The sequence below is a fragment of the Talpa europaea genome (assembly GCF_964194135.1).
Source record: "Talpa europaea genome assembly, chromosome: 14".
Classification (NCBI taxonomy): Eukaryota; Metazoa; Chordata; class Mammalia; order Eulipotyphla; family Talpidae; genus Talpa; species Talpa europaea.
The window spans coordinates 61,968,320-61,988,462 of NC_140082.1; the positions used below are offsets into that span (position 1 = coordinate 61,968,320).

The 20,143-nt window shown below is 56.1% G+C and overlaps 1 protein-coding gene across 1 annotated transcript in view; it reads right to left on the bottom strand.

The window, feature by feature from the left end:
* Positions 1-20,143, bottom strand: part of ITPKB (inositol-trisphosphate 3-kinase B) — a gene marked incomplete at both ends in the record, with an annotated part of 95,563 nt that overhangs the window by 650 nt on the left and 74,770 nt on the right. The window contains 5 exons of the mRNA XM_084253503.1: positions 1,701-1,772; positions 3,282-3,383; positions 5,322-5,526; positions 9,377-9,590; positions 10,661-10,760. Of these exons, the coding sequence (XP_084109629.1) occupies positions 1,701-1,772; positions 3,282-3,383; positions 5,322-5,526; positions 9,377-9,590; positions 10,661-10,760 (693 nt within the window). The remainder of the gene's footprint in view (positions 1-1,700; positions 1,773-3,281; positions 3,384-5,321; positions 5,527-9,376; positions 9,591-10,660; positions 10,761-20,143) is intronic.

Genomic DNA, 20,143 nt, shown 5'->3' on the forward strand with positions numbered 1-20,143 from the left:
AGATGAAAGAACCCTGTGCATGTCCAAATGCACAGCGGGGTGCAGGTGTTAGCCACAGATAGCCCCATCCTGGACAGGTGGCTGAGGCTGGTTCTGCCAAAGGTTTCCCCAGGGCAGCGAGGGCACCAAAGTGCACTTTGGTGCCCTCGCTGCCCTGGGCTGGATCAGAGCAACAGGTTGGGAGTAGCGCCCTCTCAAACAGGAACACATCCCCCAAGCCCTCTCCGGGGTCACCTGCATGGGGCCAGGAGACTGAGGGGTCATGAGGAGGGGCTGTTATAGTGCTCAGGACCAGGGCAGAGGAGGGCTGACCCTGCCCCCTCCCCTCCCCAACAGCTGACCAAGCCCAGAGAGGGGTCTTTTCTTCCCAGGTAGAAAACAAGAGAAGCCTCAATTAATTTGGTCTCTCCCTAAACCTGAAGTTTCCAGGTGAAACTCCAGAAAGCAGAGCAAATTTTTTTTTCAAGAATTAACAGCACAAGGGGGAGAGCAGACCTGTGAAGGGAAGCCTGGGGCTGCTGAGCAGGAAGGCACGGGGTGGGGGGGGGGGCGGGCGGAGGAGGGGGCTCTGCAGCTCTCAGGCCTTCCCGGCCCAGGGTAACCAGGCAGCCCCTGTCCTCCAGAGGAGGGGTGAAGGGAGTCTTGGCAGGCGGCACAAGGACCAGGCATAAAGAAGGCCCAGGCGGAGCGGAGGAACTGGGGACACAGGCCTCAGCAAGGTCAAGGGAGTAAAGGTTCCAAGGACACCTGCACTCAGTGCAGGGACTCAGGGAAGAATCAGGCCCAGTCTGCCCTGTGGGGGTCCCCTACCTTGGCACACCCCCTTATCACAGTGGCTCCATTCAACACACCAGCAGAGCCAGTGCACAGAGTGGGATGGGCATCCTGGCTAAGGGACAAGTCAGGGATAAAATCCAAGGGCAAGGCAGTGTGTGGTCTGCACTGAGGTGTCATGAGAGCCAGTAGGGCCTGCTCCCCCCTTGGGGAAGCTCCCCTTGCCTGGTAACCCCGGGACCACCTGCCTCCAGTCCTCCTGCTGGATCCACAGCCCTCTCTGGGCAGGGATCCCTCCACACAACACCACTCCGAGGTTTTGCTTTCCTGAAAGAGCTCCAAGTCTCAGGGAATGGGGAGAGGCGTGCCTCTGCTGCACACGCACCGGCATGGCGGTGACATTCCTGGCCGATCTTATAAAGCCTCCAGGGATCCTGCTGACAATTCTAAACCCTGTCTTTCAGGTCTCTGCTGCTTGCTGGCCTGTTCCCAGTTCCCCAGATCCGTGTTCCCAGATCCGTGTCCCCAGGGATCCAAGCTGCTCCAGGACTACTACCTGCAAGACCTGCCTTCCTAAAGATCTCGGGGTGGGGGGCTCACCTAGCTGCTCAAGAGAGCTTCTGCCTTAAGACTTTTGGGTAACGTGGGATAGAAGTCCTGTCATATCCCCACCTGGAACAGGCGAGTCTCAGAGCTAGGAAGGAGCTGGGGTGAGAGGGGCGGCTACAGGTCTGAGTTTAGGTCCTCAGGACAACCTGCCTGGTCATCTGTGGGAGCTGGGTCAGAGGCCTTGGGGCATGGCTCTCACATCCAAAGGGTCTAGGGCTTGTGAATGGGCAGGTCTGAGAGTGGGCAATGTGCCCACAGCTCGGGTGGGCAGGCCCAACGGTCAGGGAGCTCTTTATCCAAGAGGACACAATAGCTACCTCGTGACACTTGAAGAAGGGAGAAATTTCTAGGGTGGCGCGAATGTCCTTCAGCCGGTCCCGGTAGGCGATCTGGAAAAAGAAATAGGACCAGATTTTTAAACATTTAGGGGTGGGGTAGATTTTGAGTTCCATTCAGCCCACTAGGGTCACCAAGCATCAGAGCGGGAGAGACCTTAAAACCTGATGTTTTATTCCAGTCTCCTCATCTAGACATGAAGAAACAGAGGCCCAGAGAACATGGGGTGGCAGGTCTCAAGGTCTTGAGTTTCTCCACTACTCTGCTTTGTGAGCAGAAGGTAATGAAAGCAACAGCTCCTGCCTGCAGCCCTGGGAGTCCCTCCCTCAAGGCTGGGGCTGTCTGGAAGGCCAGCAGCTCGAGAGGCAGCATCTGGAGAGCTGCCTGCCATGAAGTCTCCCAATACAAACATCAGTGCCTCTGGCTTTTGAAGGGACAGATTAAGAGCAGGAGCGCCACCATTCTCTCTGCAGCGGCCTCGCTGGTCCTGGGGGGTGCCTGCTGGAGAAGCCGTCACCCAGGCACACTCGGTGGGTCCTGCAAGGCCCTGCAGTGGTGTCACTGCCTAGAGCCCGGCACAAGAGTCCGGGTGACCCAGGAACCAGAGAACTCAGGCTCTGGAAAAGCTGGAGTGCAGGCCCCATGACTGAAGCCTCAGCACTGGTGAGGCGCCAAAGAACAAGGGAAGCCTCCTTTGTCAGGAGAGGAGCGGAGAGTGGTCCTCAGGTCCAGTGGGCACCGAGAGTCCTTGCAGAGAGGGCTATGTGGGCCCTGGGCCCAGGCGTGCCAGAGTCTCCCAGGGTGCCCTGCTTTTAGGTTATGGTGGCTCAACACAGCCTTTGCCAGCTGGGAGGGTCAGGGTCCCAGGCCCAGTGGTCAGAGCGCCTGTCCAGTCTGCCTGCTGCAGCAGCAAACAGGCAATCACTGTGTCATCAACTAGCTTATCCACTCCCCTGGGGCTCAGAGACAGTCGCTCAGTTCCTTTCAGAGAGGGCAATGTGAACCCCCAGGGCCCCTTCCCTCATCAACACTGCAGCCTGATAGAGGCCTGGCCAGGCCTGGAAGACATGGGGCATGGGGTGCAGGGAGTGGCAGGTCCACCTGCCTGAAGTTCAGCTCCACCCTTTCCTCATGTCCTTGACCTCTGGGAGGGCTCTTTTGTAACATAGGGACAAGAATATCTACCTCCCCTGCCCTCCTGAGCTACTGTGAAGGATGGATGAGCACTTACTAGCCCAGTATTTGGCAGGCAGCGGATACTGAAGAAATCCAGCAAATATCCTCTTTTAAGGGGATGGGAAAGGTTTTCGGGAGCTGTGAGGTGAAGGCTAAGGGAGCGAGTGAGTGCTCAGATTCCCTGTTCACCCTCTGAATGGGGCTGCCAACCACATCACCTTCCTCTTCACCTTCCAAGGAGAAGTCTGGGTTTTCTGTGTGGGCAGCAAGGCCGCAGGGCTGTGGCCCAGCTGTCTAGGGCTGAGCAAGACTCCCCAGAGGGACAGGTATTCCTGCCTGGCTGCCCCGCACCCCACGGCCCAGCTCTTTCTCGGGCTCCAACTCACCAGGATGTTCTGATTGTCTTTAGTGAACTCTCTGAAGGCCTCGGTGACCTGTTCCCTCGTTTTGGTTTTCTTGAAGTCTCTGTTCACAGAGCCATCTTCCTTCTGAGGAGGGAAAGGCGACACCCCCGCCCAGGAAAGGGTCAGCAAGGCCCACAGGCAGACACTGCACCCACCCACCCAGTGGTTCGAAAGCACCAGCCCAGAGCGGCCAGCCCAGCCTCAACCCTGAGCCCTGGGCAGCGGGCTCCCACGTGGGGCACAAGGAGGTGAGCGGCTACAGGGCCCGGACAGGTGGCGGCACAGCAGAGGGGGCCGTCCTGGGCGCTGACCGCGGAGAGTGGAGGCCCGCACTGTTGTCCAGGCAGAGTGAAGAGCTTTAGCACATGCCTGGAGGTGGGAGGGGGCTTGGGCCAAGAATGGAGAGCAAGTCTGTGGGAACAGCAGGGTCTGGGGACATGGCTAGGTCTCGGCTTCACTCGGGGTCTGGTCTCTGGAACCGAGTGCCCCAAGGTCCCTGCCATCCAGAGACACCCTCCCTCGCTGCGGACAGGAGGTGAATGGCCTACCCCAGGTCTCTTGTGGGAGGATCACTGAAAGCTTAGTGCTACTCCCTGCCCCCAACTCCCCCAGTGCAAGGAATCACTCCATTTTCTTAGCCCGGACATGTCTAAGCGGTTTCAGGGCAGAAAGCAGGGCTCACTACACTAGAGGAAACCTGCTGCTAAAAGGACAGTGGGAGAGATAGCAGGGCCCCACCAGAAGCCCCCAGACTTGGGTCTGTGCACCACCAGGCTGGAGATCAGTTGAAACACTGAAAGAGAACTGTGGGCATAGGGAGCAAGAAAGGTTGGGGAGGAGAGAGCTGGGGTAGCAGGGCCCCACTCTGAGGGGAGGAGCGGGGTGGCTTCCCTCAGCCCCAGAAGACAGGCTGCCTGCACACACCCAATGGACAATGGACAGAGGCCAGAACACGCAGCTTGCGGGCAGAGGTAAAGGCATAAGTGGATCATTTCAAAGAGATAAAGAAAGGAAAATGCACATTACCGGAGCAGCATGTAATCTGTATGGGGTCTGACAGCTGGATGCCAAAGAGAGAAAAAGGCTGGTTTCAGAAGACAGGGAAGGGGCACATGGTTGTTTCAGCCCAGGGCTCTTAAAGAAGTGGTCCCTGGGAAGGTGTCACTCCCCCTACAGCCTCTACTCTGCAATCACCCAAGGCAGACACCCACACCTCAGCCATCTGCAGAGCCTGCTCCAGCTGCAGCTTTCTGGGGAGTTGGGGCTCCCAGTGCCCAACTCTGACCCCAGGGCTGGACAGTGTGGGCCAAGAGGAGAGCAGGTGATGGAAACCAGGACCACTGTGGGGCCATCACCATCTATGTGCTCTGGAGAATGGCTGCCTGAGCCCCTGGGGGTCCGGCGCCTCGAAGTCCTGCTCCTGGGGGTGAAGCCCACACCTGAGCTGTTTCTTCAAGTCTAACAGCAAGGGAGGTGCATAGCCTTGGGTAGAGGAAAGAAAAGAGAATGCAGTGGTCTAAGATCATGTAGTCTGTCCAGAAGTGATCAGTGACAGGCAGGAAGGGTTCCTAGTCCTGCCTGCCTGGTAAGAGCCAGGGTTACAGCCGCGATGGCAAAGGTAGCCGCTGTGCATCCTCCTTAGCCTGGGTCTCACTACCAGCCCCTGGTTTTCTGGCAATGAGCATTGGCATCCCACAAGCTGGCTCCGAGGTGGCCTCAGCGTTGGGCATTCTGGGCTAGGGGTAGAGTCCTCGGCAGAGGACCACTAGCACACACAAGCTCCAAGGCCCAGCCCTCTCCGTGGCCATGCCACCTGTATTCAGACTGAGGGGTCGGCCAGTTTCCTAAATGTCTCTTCTGGGGCTGATACACATACTCTGTGAGGAGGAAGTTTATAGTCTCCAAAGGGTCCTGGGAACAGCCAGGACCCCTGCAGAGGTTGCTAGTTGACCTGAAACTTCCATCCCTCCCCCCACCTGGGAGCGTCACCCAGGCAGCCTCAGGTCACACCTGCTGGCTCACCTTGATGCCCTCGATCCTGAACCCCAGGGTGGCCGTGGAACTGATGGTCTCCCTCCACTGCATGTACCGAGGCTTGGTCACTGCCCGCTGGGCTTTCTCCTCCTCGGTCGGGGCCTCAGGATCCACCTCAATCATCTTCTGGTACATGTCCTTCCGGAGGCTGGGCTTCTTGCGGGCCTTGGTGAGCTCCTCCTCTAGGTAGGTCCTGCACCGAAGGTGAGGCTATGTCAGAGCCACTGGCTAGACCTCCGCCTCTGGTGCCTTGCCAGAGGGCCACAGCCAACCTAGCCAAGTCATGCTGATCCAGGACAGATGGGGCTGGGGCTGGGGCTTGAGTCAGGAGAATAGGGGTGGGCCTTGCTGGGTGGGATCAACTTCATCCCAAAACCACTGAGCAGACAAAGTCTAAGGAGTGCTTCCTTCTGAGGACACCATCATAGGTCCCAGCAGAGGAGGCAGGGCAGCTCAGCGGCTTGTCCTGCTGTATCCCCGCCCCCTCTCTTATCATGCTGGGGTGAGAGGAGGAGGGTGTGCTGTGCTGAGGGCAGGGTCCACTCAGAACCCAAGCTGTCCCTGCCTGGCTGCCTGGGACCTTTCCACAAAGTCAGGGCTTCCGAAGTCAGACCTGTATGGGTTGGAGAGCTCGTTCTAGCCCCCCAGCCCACCCATCTTCCTAGTTCTCAGGTGACCCAAAGGGCTGGGCCTTAAGCATCTCTGATTCTCTCCAAAGAATAAATCATTTTGAGCACAAAGGTTAGGCCAGAGGTGGCCTTGGGAGGGGCCTCAGTGCTGGGTGGAGAAGCCCAGGATGCGAAGGGAAGGCCTTGGGGTCGCTTGACCTGTCTGACCACAGACCTGCTTAGCTTTCACTGCCTTGTGGATACCAGGCCTCGGCCAACCTTTGGGTCCTCACACCTCAGCCTCCAGCCTGGAAACATGTCTGAATTGTTCACTGGCTCGTCCTCTGCACAAGCAGCCTGGGTCTGATTGCTGGATTGGCAGGTCCCCCAGAAACAGGAAGAACTGGGCCAGCAGGACTTGAGCAGCCCGAGCCTGGCTTGAGCATCCCTGGCACCTGGCTGCCTCCCTCACTCTGTCACCAAACTGAGGTGGGTATAGGCATGACAGCAGGACACATCACACATGCCTGTCCTCTTCTCTGCTCCCCTTTTAACCTCCCTGGCTCCCCCACAGCAGACTCAGCTGCTGCCAGGCCTCCTCACGAGCAGCAATCGCCAGGCCTGCTGCAGCAGAGGGAAGTCAGCCCTGGCTCAGCGTGGGTGGGAGCCGCCCACTAGGCAGCCTGCTGAGACAACAACCTGGCCCCCCACACTACCCCATCTGTCCCTGGGCCTGGCTCCACTACTTCCCACTTTCCATACCGCCTCCAGAATAGACTGACCATCAAAGCTATGATATTTTAAAAAGATGTATCTCTAGAAGCCACTGTATTAACTGATAAAGAAACACTCAAGCCCTTGGGAGTGAAGATGAGTCTGGTCACCTACTACCTTCCAGGTGATGGAGACTGTGAGGGGGAGGGCCTGGCTGTGCACTTGCACACACACACCTTTGCACTGAGTCGTTTGCATGGCGTGGCCCTGGCCAGTGTGTGCAGCCTGAGGCAGTGGCCCATTGACCACTCCCCATGCACTGCAGTGGGCTGCAGGGCGGTGGGTGGACACACTTCTGCAAAGAGCTCTTAGGACCTCCTTAAATGGGAAGCAGGCTTTGATGTCAAATCCCTTTGCATGGGGCTTTCTCTCGAAGGGGTTCCCACAGCAAAATCCAGGCAGAGTTACTCACCTCCTGGTGCAGGAAAGAGGTTGGGCAGACATGCCCAGGATAACCAGCTGAATGGTGGGGTTGGACGTCAAGGGAGGCAAGTCACAGGGCCTCCCCATGAGGGCTGCCTGCCCACCCAGAGGGAAGGGCAAACCTCCCTGTCACGCGGGAGCGGAGCCTCTGGGTAAAAAGGCCACTCAGAACAGGGTAAGGGGGGTGCTCCTCTGGGAACGCCCCTCCTGGCTTCCAGGGGGCAGAGGTGCCCAGCCCCTGGTCTGGATCTCAGGAAGGCCCTTCTGACTCCACGGCAGGTGACATAACACTCATATTTACAAGATGTCCCTTGTTTGAGACATCACAAGAGGCTGCATCCCCTTTTCGGAAGCTCCCATCATAGCTGAAGCTGCACTTGCTGATCAGTCCTCCCGCCACTGTGACAAGTGCAAACCCCTTGGGACTCAGTGTCTGCGGTGGCCCTGGGCTCCAGCCTCCTTGACCATCACGCATAGGTCACGCTGCGGAGCTCGGGAGGGACTCTGAGGCCAAGTTTTCTGGATCAACGTACTTGGGGAAATGCCACTATCCCGGCAGGGACGAGAGCCCTGCAGAGCCCCTTGGGGAAGTGCCGGCTGCACTCAGGCTGGATTTGCCTTCAGAGGCCTGATGCAGAGGCAGCTGTGCCACCGCCTGGCTACACAGCACTGAGCAGCCCCTTAATTCTAGTGTCAACATCTCCTCCTGCTCATACTGAATCACGCCCCACCTGCCTGAGGCATGAGGAGCACAGAAGGGGCCATCCCTGGGTTCAATGAGAAAAGTGGGGTTTGAGTGGGACTGCTTGGGCCTTCAAACCCCCTCAGCCATCCAGAACAGACACAGGCTTCAGTCCCGAGTGCTGCTTGTCAGCCTGATCTCACCAGTGGGCCAGGCCGGAGAAGCCTAGTGTCTACAGGTGCCATGTACACACGCTTGGCCTCGTGGTGTCCTCTCATCCCTTCCTTCTACCCTCAGACCCCGCCCAGGAGGTGCTAAACCTGTCCCAGCCATGGTGGTCACTCTGGGTCTCTCCTGAGAGCCCTGGGGTGGGGCAGGACAGACGCTGTGGGAGGCAGGAGCACAAGAGCAGAGGCGGGGTGGTCTGGGCCCCAGCAGCCTCCCAGGTTGAGACGGGCACATGAGCACCGGGCAGCCTGACCCCGGGGCTGCCGCCTCTCAGGACAGCCCAGTCATGTGTTCTTCAAACAAGCAGTACTTTTTTTGGCCACGGTCTGAGTGAACACCAATTGGAATATTTTCCATTTGTTTGTGCTGCCGCCCAAGCCCTCGCCCACAGGCAGGCTGAGTCCTGGGGCCACTGGGGTGGGAGAAAGGATGCATCTCCCCTTGAAAGGGCACGTCCCGGTGCACCGGGGAGAACCTCCGGGGACGGTAGTCAGAGCCTGAGGAGCAACAGAGGCCAAGTGGGGGTGCTGGGACAGTCTGGCTCCTCTGCTGGCTGGGGAGGGCTTGGATGGATGGAAGGAGGGAAGCCATGGGGCATGAAAGAGCAAACAGCGAGATGCGCGTACGTCCCCACCCCTCTGTTCCTGCCCTGAGGGCAAGACTGATGGAACAGGGGTCAGTCCTTGAGCTGGGTCTGATTTTATGACAACTCTCAGGAAGAGTGAGGGGAAAGGAAATCTGGGCCACTGCTCTCCTGGCCTTCCTCTCTCTCTCTCTCTCTCTCTCTCTCTCTCTCTCTCTCTCTCTCTCTCTCACACACACACACACACACACACTCTCACATGCAACCCATCTTTCTCAATCTTCTCTTAGAAGAAATCAATTGCCTAAACCATCCAGGGCAGACACAGGCTTCAGTCCTGAGTTCTGCTTCTCGAGTTTGAAAGGAGCTGACTAAACTGTGCAGCCAGAACAGGGCCCAGAGCTCAGGACGGCCATGTCTCGGGCCCTCGCTGTGCAGCCTGTCTCCTTCTGCCCGCTCTCCCTGTCTCCTCTCCCCTCTGGGTCTGAGCCTATCCCTCTGGACAGATGGCTCCTGTGAAGGGAGGGGGCCAGCATGGAGAAAGCTGGGCGAGATGCATCTACAGCGAGATGACTGGGAATGGGTCCCTGAAGTCCACCTGGCCCCCAGGTCTGCCCTTATACACACGAAGGTCTGGGGACAGCCAGGGAGGCCCAACTTCAGGAAATCCTGGATGCCGTTGTCAGCATCTGCACACCCAGGCCTGGCGCCGAGGTGAGTGAATACTCGGAGGAACCTGGCTCACCTGATGCCCATCTTGCAGTCCATCACACAAGGCGAGTCGAAGTCGGCCAGCAGGTCGTCCATCTGGTTGTAGCGCTCCCCATCCTTCACCACGTCGCCGTGGTAGGCGGGCACGAAGGGCCTCAGCACATCGGCCATCAGCCGGTCCAGGCAGCGCTGCTCAGACTCACAGTGCTTCTTCAGGATCCTGCCGTTGGCAGCCGCCTTGAAACTCCCTGCACAGCAAGGGTGGGGGTGGGGGGCCTTGGTCCTTAGCGGCTCCTCTCTCTGAGCCCCCACCCCGCAACTCTCTCTGTGCCAGTGCCTGGCCTCTTGGGGACGCTTCAGTGTGTGCCCAAGTTCCAGTCTGTGGGCAGAGCACTCCGAGTCCCAGTGCCCCCACTCACTGGCTACAGCCCTTAGGCTGGGTCCCCAATCTCTGATCCTGGGCCCCTTATCTGAATATGGGAGGAGCACCAGACCCTGAGGGGTCACAGGGCTAAGTGGGCTGTCTGTGCCGGACCTGGTCACTCCTCTTTCTATTTCTATTTCCACTGCACCCCCATCCTCAATGGCACTCTGGGCTGTGCTCCTTCCCAGCCACACCCTCAGGGAAGTGTTCAGGGAAGGTACAGGCTAGGCCAGTGTGGAGGAAGATATTAAAAGAAACATGCTGGTGTGAGTTGGGAAGGTCAAGTCCACAGTGGCCCCTGGAACATCCCTGGAGGATGATGCATGCGGGCTGGCCAGCTCAAGGGCCTGGCTCGGGTGCCCGCCTCCCTGTCCCTGGCGGGTGAAATGGGTGGGTGGAGTACGTCATCGTCCCCACGTCACCGGTCCTAAGTTACATTTCCGGTAATGCTGTGACCCCAGGACCATGTGACGCAGGCATACAGTAGGTGCTCAATGAAGAGGTTAGCATTGCCTCTTTGTCCAGATGACGAATGGTGGGCAAGCTCTAAGACTGATGACTTCAAATGGGTTTTTTTGTTGTTGTTGTTTTGTTTTTAGTTAAATTGGAAGAGAAATTGAGAAAGAGAGGAAGATCAACAGAGACAGGATGGGGACGTGTGTACTGGGGGGAGGGCTGACACAGGTCAGGGCGAGGACAGTGGTCTGCATGTGCTCGAGGCCGTCGTAGGGCATGTCTCATGCATACAGCTGCAGCGGGACACAGGGTCTCAGAGATCCTGTTTGAGATGTTTCACCCAGGAGCCCCTGGGCTCAGACCCTCCCTCCCACATGTGCTGACCGTCTCCCCAGAGAGCCCACCTTCCCCTTGGAAAGTGGGGAGAAATGGAGCTACCTGCATGTCCTGCCAGCTGGATCCAGGGGTACTTCTTCTTGAAGGACATGACAAAGGGAGACCAGTGCACCATGTTTTTTATTTTCCTCCATGACTTGCTCTAGAAACAAGAAAAGGAAAGTCACGAATTAGAAAGAGAACCACTACTTTGTGGTTAGGATGAATCCAGAGCATGCAAACTCATTCAAGGAGCCATGCCGCTGGTTCCAAGGCCCTCACCTCCTCTGCACCTGCGCGTGTGTGCATGGGACATGCTCTGGCCCCTTTACAGACAAGCAAAATGCCCAGAAGCAGGGCACCCCTGGAGACAAGGGCGAGACGGGCTCAGGAAGTGGGAGGAGGGCGAGCCTCGTGTGTTCTCAATCCAGGTCGAGGCCATCCTGTGCCCCTTCCCCATCATAAACAACTAACCCCACATTGCCCTTCTGTATGCCCTGTCTCAGGCCTCAGTTTCCCCATCTGTCTAGTGGGTAGCTGGTCCAGCAGGTTCCCTGGTGATCTCACACACCCCAAAAGCAATGGCCCCTCCCGGGAAGGCTGAAGAGAGTCCCTCTCAGCTGTGTTACTTCATGCTTTACCTGTAGACGTGGATGCAGCAAAGGGCTCTCTAGCCTGTGACAAATTTGAGGTGAGATTTTAAAGGGCAGCTTTCCCCATCCCCCAGCTTTCGGGCACAAGGGGTGAACAGGCCCACAGAGCTGTCCTCTGTACTTCTCCTTCTCAGAATGTTTCATAAGTAAAATCTCTCTCTCTCCCTCTCTCCTTCTCCCTCTCCCCCTCACCGTGTGTGTGTGTGTGTGTGTGTGCATGTGCGTGTGTGTGCGCGTGTGTGTAGGAGGCACTCCCTCGGGCAGAAAGGAGAGCTGACATTTATTGGGTGCCTTCTTATTTATATTCACAACAACCATTGCTATTTCCATTTGTAGAACCCGAGCCCCAGAGAAGGAAGGGCTCCAGCTGACATTTAAGCCCTTACCTTATGACTACTTTAAGAAAAATCCCTTTTTCCCCCCACCAGTAAACATTCCTCTAGGAAAAAATACCTCTCCGTTCACTTTGATAAGACGGATGTAGAAATGAAGGCCGAACGTCCGCAGACACACGCGGCCCTGAACAGGACAGCACACGTTTCTGAGAAAGTGGATCTCCGGCCACCGAAACCACAGAGCGAAAAACACCAGGTTTGTGCTGGGAAGAGGGGAGGGAGGAATCCTGCCCTGGCCAGGGAGCCCCAGAAGACGCGCGTCCTCATCCCTGCTGCTCAGTTGCTCTAGAGACTGGATGAACTCAAGTTGTGGAGGCTGCTGGAGCCCAAGGTTAAATGAAGGTTAAATCTGCCTCCTTTGTTTTTTTTTTTTTCTCTTTGCTGAGACTCAGCGGCTCTGTCATCAAGTTTCCAAGTTAAAATCTGTTGAAGGAGAATTCTTCCCTGCTAAATCTGGCCATTTTTATTCCTGGCCCAGAAGCCTGCAGCCCACCTTCCAGCCCTAGCCTATCCTGAGGCGTGGCAGCACTCTGCCAGGCCATGTGACAATAGGGCCGGGCTTTTACTGACAAGGGTGTTTTTCCTAGAGCCTTCTGATGGCGATTGCCAAAGAAGGCTAAGGAAGGCTGAGGCGTTTCTTATCTCAGTCCCCAGAAGACTGCAGAAACAATCAGGGAAGACAATACATTGGGGCCACAATGGAAAAAGTTAATTGCATGAGATGAGCCAAGCAGTGGCTTGTCGGGACTCATGCAGAAGACATTAAGGTAGGTCCAGAGGAAAAGTGCGCAGCCAGTTACCATGTGCTGGTCACGTCCCTGCACAGAGAGCTCAGAGTGGACAAGGGTCTGACACATTGGGGGAAGGGGGCAATCCAGGGCTGAGCCATCCCGTGCCCCTTCCCTGTCATGAATGACTAATCCCACACTGCCTTTCTACATGCCCCTTCCCAGGGCCTCAGTTTCCGCCTGTCTAGTGAGGGATGGATGCTCCAGGATGCTGGGAAGTGATCTCACACTCCCCAACAGCAGCGGCCCCTCGGGGGAAGGCTGAAGAGGGCCCCTCTTGGCTCAGTGTGTCACTTCACTTTTTATTGGTAGACATGATGACAACAGAGGACCCTGGGAGCACTCAAGGTTTCACAGGATTTCACCTGGGAGCACAGGTTTCGTGGTCCGGGAGTGCCTGGGCCAAGACTGGTGAACACTGGCAGCAGAGCCCTCAGGAGGCTGCACTCCACAGAGGCAGTCTGCAGGCAGACTCGGGGAGAGGAAAGACTGTCACGGGCTGGGGGCCCACAGGGCAGAGGCCGGAGACTTCAATTTGGAGCAGCTAGGACCAGATCTGTGGAAATGGGGGTAGGAAACCGTGGAGGATAAGCAGGCAAGACCAGGTCTGGGCTAGGAAGCCTGGTCTCAGGGAGTGTGGGGTGCCAGGGGCAGGTCAAGCTGGGCTTGAGTCTTGGCTCCATCTCCTTGCTGAATGACAAGTTCCTGACTCTCTTGGGGCTCTGTTATCTATAAAGTGGGAGTAATACCTGGACTCCAGATCCCAGGAGGTAAAAGTTACCAGAAGACCGTGGGGCCTGGGCCATTTGCAGAAGAGTCTCAGATCTCTGAGGTCATGGTGGGTTAGCCCCAAAGTTGTCCCTGGGGCATCGGTCTAGAGCTCAGCAGCCCTGTGGCCATGAAACCTAAGGAACAGCTACCACAGATCCCCTGTTGGGGTGTAGCTCTCGGGCTCCACAGCGACCCAGGAGAGGCAGGAGGAAGCAGAGCTGAGAACAGTGAGGCTCAGGCCCAGCAGGGGCATTTGAAGCTGTGAAACCTTGAGTGCCCCAACCTCTACGAAGACCTGCAGCCCAGAAAGGAAAGGGGTGCTGCGGGGTGGGAGTCCTCAGAAGGTTCATAGGTCCAAGAGCCTCCCAACATCGCTGCGATCCATGTCTGTTCTGCTTCCCCTTCCCCACACCTCCTCCATGGGGAGGCATTTCTTCAACAAGAAAAGGGGCCCCACTTGGCCAGGATCGCCAGGGCCCTCCCATGCGAGGCTGCCCTGCATGGTCGAGGGTGGTGGAATATTCCACTTGTGCAGGTTTGCTCATCAGGAGACATCTCTGCTCACTGCTGGCAGCAGCGCGCAGGGGTTTTTCCTGTGGTTTTTAAATAGTAGCACCCAGGCAGTGCCTAATGTCACTGCCAAACATTAAACAGAAAAAGCACTTCCAGGTCCTGGTTCAGGCCCAGGAAAGAGGCGGGGCATGGGGGGGGTGCGGGGGCGGGGAATCTCTCCCCACTCCTGCCCATGGGTGTAGAGAAAAGGAAAGAACAGGAGTCAATTCTCCCAGTGGCCCAGACCACAGCAGCTATTCAGAAACCAAACCCTCCAGTAAGAGCTGCTTTCCAGGCGTTGGGAAGCAGGTCAGACTAACAGTCTCTCCCCAAGCCCCTGGCCGGAGGAAGCCATGGTCTTCAGAAATAGATGTGAGGCCTCCTCCCCCTTATGACAGGCAACAACATCAGCAGCCTGACACCCTGGAAGAATCCGTCCCCGGGAATTGCTCACTCTCAGCTCGGGCGATGCTCAGCAGCCTCAGTCACTTCTCTGAAATCTGACCCAGGTCTCCAACTTATCAAGCCAAGTTTTGTGAAATACAAAAGCAGTTCTTAAAGGCCGTGAGAGTGATGTGGCACGCTCCCCTGGGGCAGGGCTGGGTGCCTACTGATTTCACCGGCCCTGTTCCTTTATCACCTGCCAATCATCAGGGGCATCTGGACACCTTCAGCTGACCCTTCCTGGAATGGCCCCCAAGCACCACATGCCTGACAGGTCCCTGCTGGTTTCTCTGGGCTGTGGGATCCATATACGTAAATCTGAGGAGTTGGCTATCTGATTGGGGCGAGTTGTATTCCCACATGTTACTTATTCTCTCACAGATCTGGGGGCCGGTGTGGGAAAGCTGGGGTGTTCTTTCTAAACCTGCTGAGTTGCCATGCATAGGGAATACTCTCAGAACTCACTGCAACCTGACTTTTGTTACCCCTGGGAGCTGGGAGGGCTCAAGTCAGCCTGGCCCGCCTGCCTCACAGGCCTGGGTCCTGCATCATCATTTACAGGGCTCTTACTTAGTACCAGGCCTCATTTCTGATCTTCACAACAACCTGATGATCGACAGGAGTGTTTTCTTTATAAAACGAGACTCCAAGACTCAGCAAGCTAAATTGCACTCCAAAGTCACTCCATTCTCTCCCCCTGCCAGTAAGTGACCGCTCCCCTGGGGACCTCGACTGGATTCACCCAACCAGCCCACCAACTGGCCCCCAATGAGAACCCCGGACAGGTGATGGGAGACAGTAGATCAGGCAAGAAGGACAATAGGATTTCTTCAGGGGGTTCCCCTGGGCCACCAGAACACTGGGCTCGCAGGTGCTCTGCTCAGGGGCAGTTTTCTGGCTGGCAGAGGAGCCCAGGGCCTCTGGGAGATGTTCCTCAACCAGCTACCAAAACCCCACCTATGTCCATCCCTGGGCTGGGCAGGAGCCACTTTTGGCTTAGTTACCAGATCCCGCAACTCAGCTCAGACCAGCTACAGGCTTCTAGACTGGCTGGACTCTGCACTTGGGACATTCCTGAGAGCACTTCAAGGGAAAGTAAAGTAGCACGAAGCTGATTACCTGCCAAGCAGGTAAGGGGCCAGGGGGTGGGCTGGAGACACGCTTTCACCTCAATTCTGTGCTGGCTGCTTAAGCCAACTAAAGACCAGAAGTGAGGGTTTTTTTAGGTAACACCTTGGGTTTATGGGCTTGGAGGAGACCCAGCTACACAAATCCCGAGATGACCACACTCCGGGGTTAAATAAGCATGGGCTTCGGTTTTGCTTGCTCTAGCCCAGCACGTGCCAGTGCTTTCTCATGCCGGTTACAGACCTGACCTGGCTCTCTAAGAGGTGGGGTCTCGTGCTGTACTCTGGCTGCAGAGGGGAAGGTAGGACCCCAAGTCACCCAGAGTCATTTTAAAGGACCAGAAAACAATCAGAAATGTGGAGATGTGGTCCTTTAAGAGTGGGCCTCACAGGGTCCTGGGCACTCTTGGGTTGCTGAAGTGGCTCTGGGAGGATCCCTCCCTGGTACCTGATTTGACAGGAGCTAAAATATCCAGAGAATGTGCAGAGAGACTGATAGTGGGGGGAAATACTGGTAAAACAACCCCAACCCTCTGCACGTTTGAGTCAGCAGAAGTCACAGGAAAGGGAGTCTCAGAAGCAGCAGTCACCCGCTGAGCCTTCTCTGTGCAGCCAGCCTGCCCCACGCACCACATAACCTGCCTCTCCTCTCCCCACAAAGACTTCTAGTCTCACGGCAGGTGTGACTCTACTCCCGAGTGGCCAGCACCTACGTGGGATGAACGCCTGTGCTCAACACGGGGTACCTCAGAGCACACTGATTTCTGTGCAGAGGACCCGGGGGAGGAATGTGGAACCTTGGCGGTTCCTCGCCCCACTTCTGCCCTGGACTCACAGTTGCCCCAAGCCCTTGAGAGTCCTTGGCGGAAACAGTGCTCTGGCCAGTAGGGCCACCGGGCCAGGGCTGAGTCCAAGGGAGGAGCCTAGGCAGGTCTGTGTTTATTTAGACCAGATTCTGAGTCTCCCTGTGATGCTAATGGCTCCTGGGTAAATGCCATCCTCGGGCTGCTTCTCCCGGCCTGTCACCCCCACTCAGGCTGCAGGGAAATGTTGCCTTAAACAAACAAAGGTTAAGCGGGATTACCTCAAAGTCTGGTCTTTGTCTTCTATCAAACAGTCAAAAGGGACTGGTGTGGGCAGGGGATAAGGAGAGGGCAGAGGACAGGAGCATGAGGATGAGGAGCTTGGGGGGAGGAGCAGAATGAGGAACGGGGAGCATAGAGGAGTGGAAAATGGCCCCAATCTTTGGTGGTGGCTGGTGACCCTGCCCGTGGGGCCTTCTGTGTCCTGACCTGCTTATCCTCAGTGGAAGATCACTGATGGCCCCTTTGCTTTCACTGCTGGGGATGAGGAGGGCTTGAGCTCACAGGGTCCCTTAGTGCTCATTGGAGGGTTCACAGTAACCCCCAATAAAGCTTCTCAGGAAAAGCAAGGATGGCCAAGTCTTTAATTCTGCCTTCATTCACCCTCTGCTGGTTCTCAGGCCTTGCTCTCTCCCCTCCTCGGATTCCTCCTCCGGTCCCCTGAGAGGTGAGTGGGTCCCCCAATGGTGTTTGAGTTGAGTGACAGCTCAGTCTCCCCCACAGAGGGGAGCTGTCAGGGCCAGTGCTATCTTCCCTTCAGCTCAGCTTTTGGGGTCCACTTCCTGTCTTCTTTGTAGCCTCTGCCTGTCCCTCCAAACCATCGCTGTTGGGTTCAGGGGGGTGAGTAGTGACATTAGGGGCAGGTGTTCCTTTGCTTTCCCGCCCTCACATACCTCAGGGTGTTTAGCAGGCCCGGCGCCCCCCTCACCATGTCCATCCACACATGGAAGGGTCTGCAGTTTGCCTAACACATACACTCTCAGGTCTGGGATTTGTGGGTGACTTTAGGCCTCATGACTTCTCCCCATTCACCCTGCCACCTACGAGTGTGCCATCATGGATTTTTCAGGAGAGTCGTCGCAGGGGCACAGGTCTTAGCTAAGTCCTACGCAGCTTAGATACCTCTTTCCCGGGAGGTCCTCCCTCTGCTTTAGCGACCCCTCCTGGGTGTCCCTAAAGGGCCCTCCTTACACCGTCCCCCCAGCTCTTATCTGGGTGAGTGTAAGCTCCCTCACAACCTGACCCCACCAGACACTCAGCAGGCCCTTGCTGGGGGGCCCTGACAGGTCACCAAGGATAATCGGAGCTGCAGGCTCCGAGCTGAGCTCACAGTTCAGGAAGGGGGACACCAAGTCCAACAGGTGTGAAGGGGCTGCGCTACTCGTGGGGATCTGGTCAGAGTCTCCTGCAGCAGGCTGAGGTCCCCGGCAGTCACGAACTCTCCTCCAGTCCTCAGTAGGGCCCCTGCTGTTCCTCTCCAGCCCCCCCAGCAGTGCCGGCCTTTAGAGCAACAGGCCTCCCGAGGTCAGCTCTGCCAGCCCACGCGCACCCTCCACGCTTCCTCCAGCTTCCTTTCCCTTTTCTTTGCCCAGCCCTCGACTGTTCACTTCTCTGCCTGTTAAAGATGAGAGGACACACTCCTCCCTCTATGTCTGGATTCTAGAATCCTCCATCTCACTGGAAAAGTAGGCCAAAGCCTTGGATTTCATTTTCAGAGGGCAGCACCATGAAGCAGAGTATGACTGGGAGTTAGGATGCCCCCTTGCTCTGCCAGCTCTGGCTGCAGCCATCCTCAGTGTCCTCAGCTATAAACTGGGAGCAACAACACCCCTTACCCCCCAGGCGGGTGAGAACTGATGAGGCAACCACAGCCTCCATATGCTGCCATGGGACAGGAGGGCCTTAGTGTCGCTTTGTTTTTACTTCTAATTGAAGTCATTTTCTCCCTCAAGGCACAGAAGGCTGGCAAGCATCCAAATGGGCATCTCCAGAGGGTCAAATCATTGCAGGCTGGCAGTTAGATGAGCTAACTGTGTGACGAACTGCCCTCAAAGCTTCCCCTGGATGCTCAAGGCAGTTAGGGCTCCCCTGCCCTCCCCTCCCCATCCCACCATCACTCAGTGACTCAGGGAGAGGCAGGACCCAGGTGTTCCTGTTGCTGGTTCAGAAAGGAGATTAGAGACTTTCCCAAATAACCCCATTTCACATGTGGAATCCCAGCAGGCCCCACAAAACAGTATTTTGGGGGTAAATAGTGAGACTGCTAAACAAATTTCCTTTTAAACAAGGGATTTACATGCTCCTCTTACTCCTTTTCCCACTTAACTTGTTCCTCCAATTTTCTGCTTTCCCCCCCCCCCAGCACTTCCCTTTTTATTTATCTAGTTTGATCACTTGACTTCAACTTTTATTTTTAGAGAATTGCAGTCTTTTTTTTTTTTTTTTTTGAGTAAAAGAGATGAGCGGAGATATCTAAAATACTAGAAACGGGAAATAAATCCCCTGACCCTGTGACTCTCTCAAATTCTTTGCTTTACTGCACACATGTGCGCGTGTGTATGTGTGTGCCTGTGTGTGCCAGTGAGCAGTGGTGATAAACTGGTTGGGGCGGGGGGAGACACAAAGGGCTCACACTTAAATGCCTAAGGCATTACTGAGCACTACGCTACTATCCCGGAAAATCCTCTCTGGATGATGATTCAGTTGTTTCCATTCTGCAAATGATGAAACATCTTCAGAAAAGTTAAATAATTGCCCAAGGTCATATAGTTTCCTGGTTCATGCCATTTAATTTCAAGGATTTCGTTTGCTTCAGCCAACAGGATAACCGGGCCGCCATACTCTCTCCACCACCAGAGACTGTCTCTCCCTTAAGTAAAAAATCGCCTCAAATAAACAGCAAGTGCTTTGTCAGAAGAGTGACCTTTCAGATGGGGGAAGCCTGAATAGAGACCTGCCCTGCCCGGCCCTCCTTCCAAGCCCATTTCCAGAACAGCCTCAGGACACACACTGAGGGAAGGGCCATTGAACAAAGTGCTGCCGGAGAAGGTTCCTCTGTGTCAGTGCCTTTGTGCTATTCTCGCAAGAGTCTGAGGGCAAGTCACTGAGTTGTCCATGTTTGGAAAAAATGTTTTTTTTCTTCCTTCTTCTCCTTCTTTTTGGTCTTTCTAAATAAGCAGTCAGGGCTTCCCTAGTGATCATTCTTTCCTCCGCTGGGGAAAGACTGTGCAGCTCCCAGGCAGCACAGGGGAGGCAGCCAACTTTGTTCATTGTGCTTCCCTTGGCAGGTCCCTGCGGTGATGGCAGCTGGGTGCAAGCCCAGGCAGGTAGGGGCCCCTGGCGCCCTGCTCCCTCCTGGAGCCCAGCTTAGAAACCTGGCTGGGACCAAAAGCGAAACCTGCCCCTGCCAAAAGTGAGGTGTACGCATGGAGGGGAGGAGGGGAGGCCTGGCAAAACCAAGACACCAGGAAAATGAAGCCCAAGGATTTGACTGAGTGAGTAGCTCCAGTTGAAAAAAATGAGTCTGGATTTTAAGACTAATCGTCTTCCCCCTTTCACGAACCAGAAAAATCCCCTATAAAACAAATGCAAAACCACTTTTCGCCACAGACCTGCGTGACGTTTAATTGAACTCCAGCCCTCCCCACCCAGTCACATGCTGTTCGCACAAGCTCGTCACAGCTTTTCCTCAACTGTCCTTTACAAAACCTCCTAGCAATTCCCCTAGGGACCTGTGCCAAGGGTGGTAGGGTTGTTCGAAGGGCGAATGAATACCTCCCTCAGCATCAACAGCAGGCCTACCGCAGGAGAACAATGCTGGTCTGGCCTCACCAGTCCCTGCAGACCCGACCCTTCAGTTACTGTCCTTGCTACTCCAAGTGGCGCCCAGAGTCTGCTGTGCCCTGGGCCTGGAGTACAGGACCTGGTCTGTAGCTGCTGTTTTCAGATGGGAG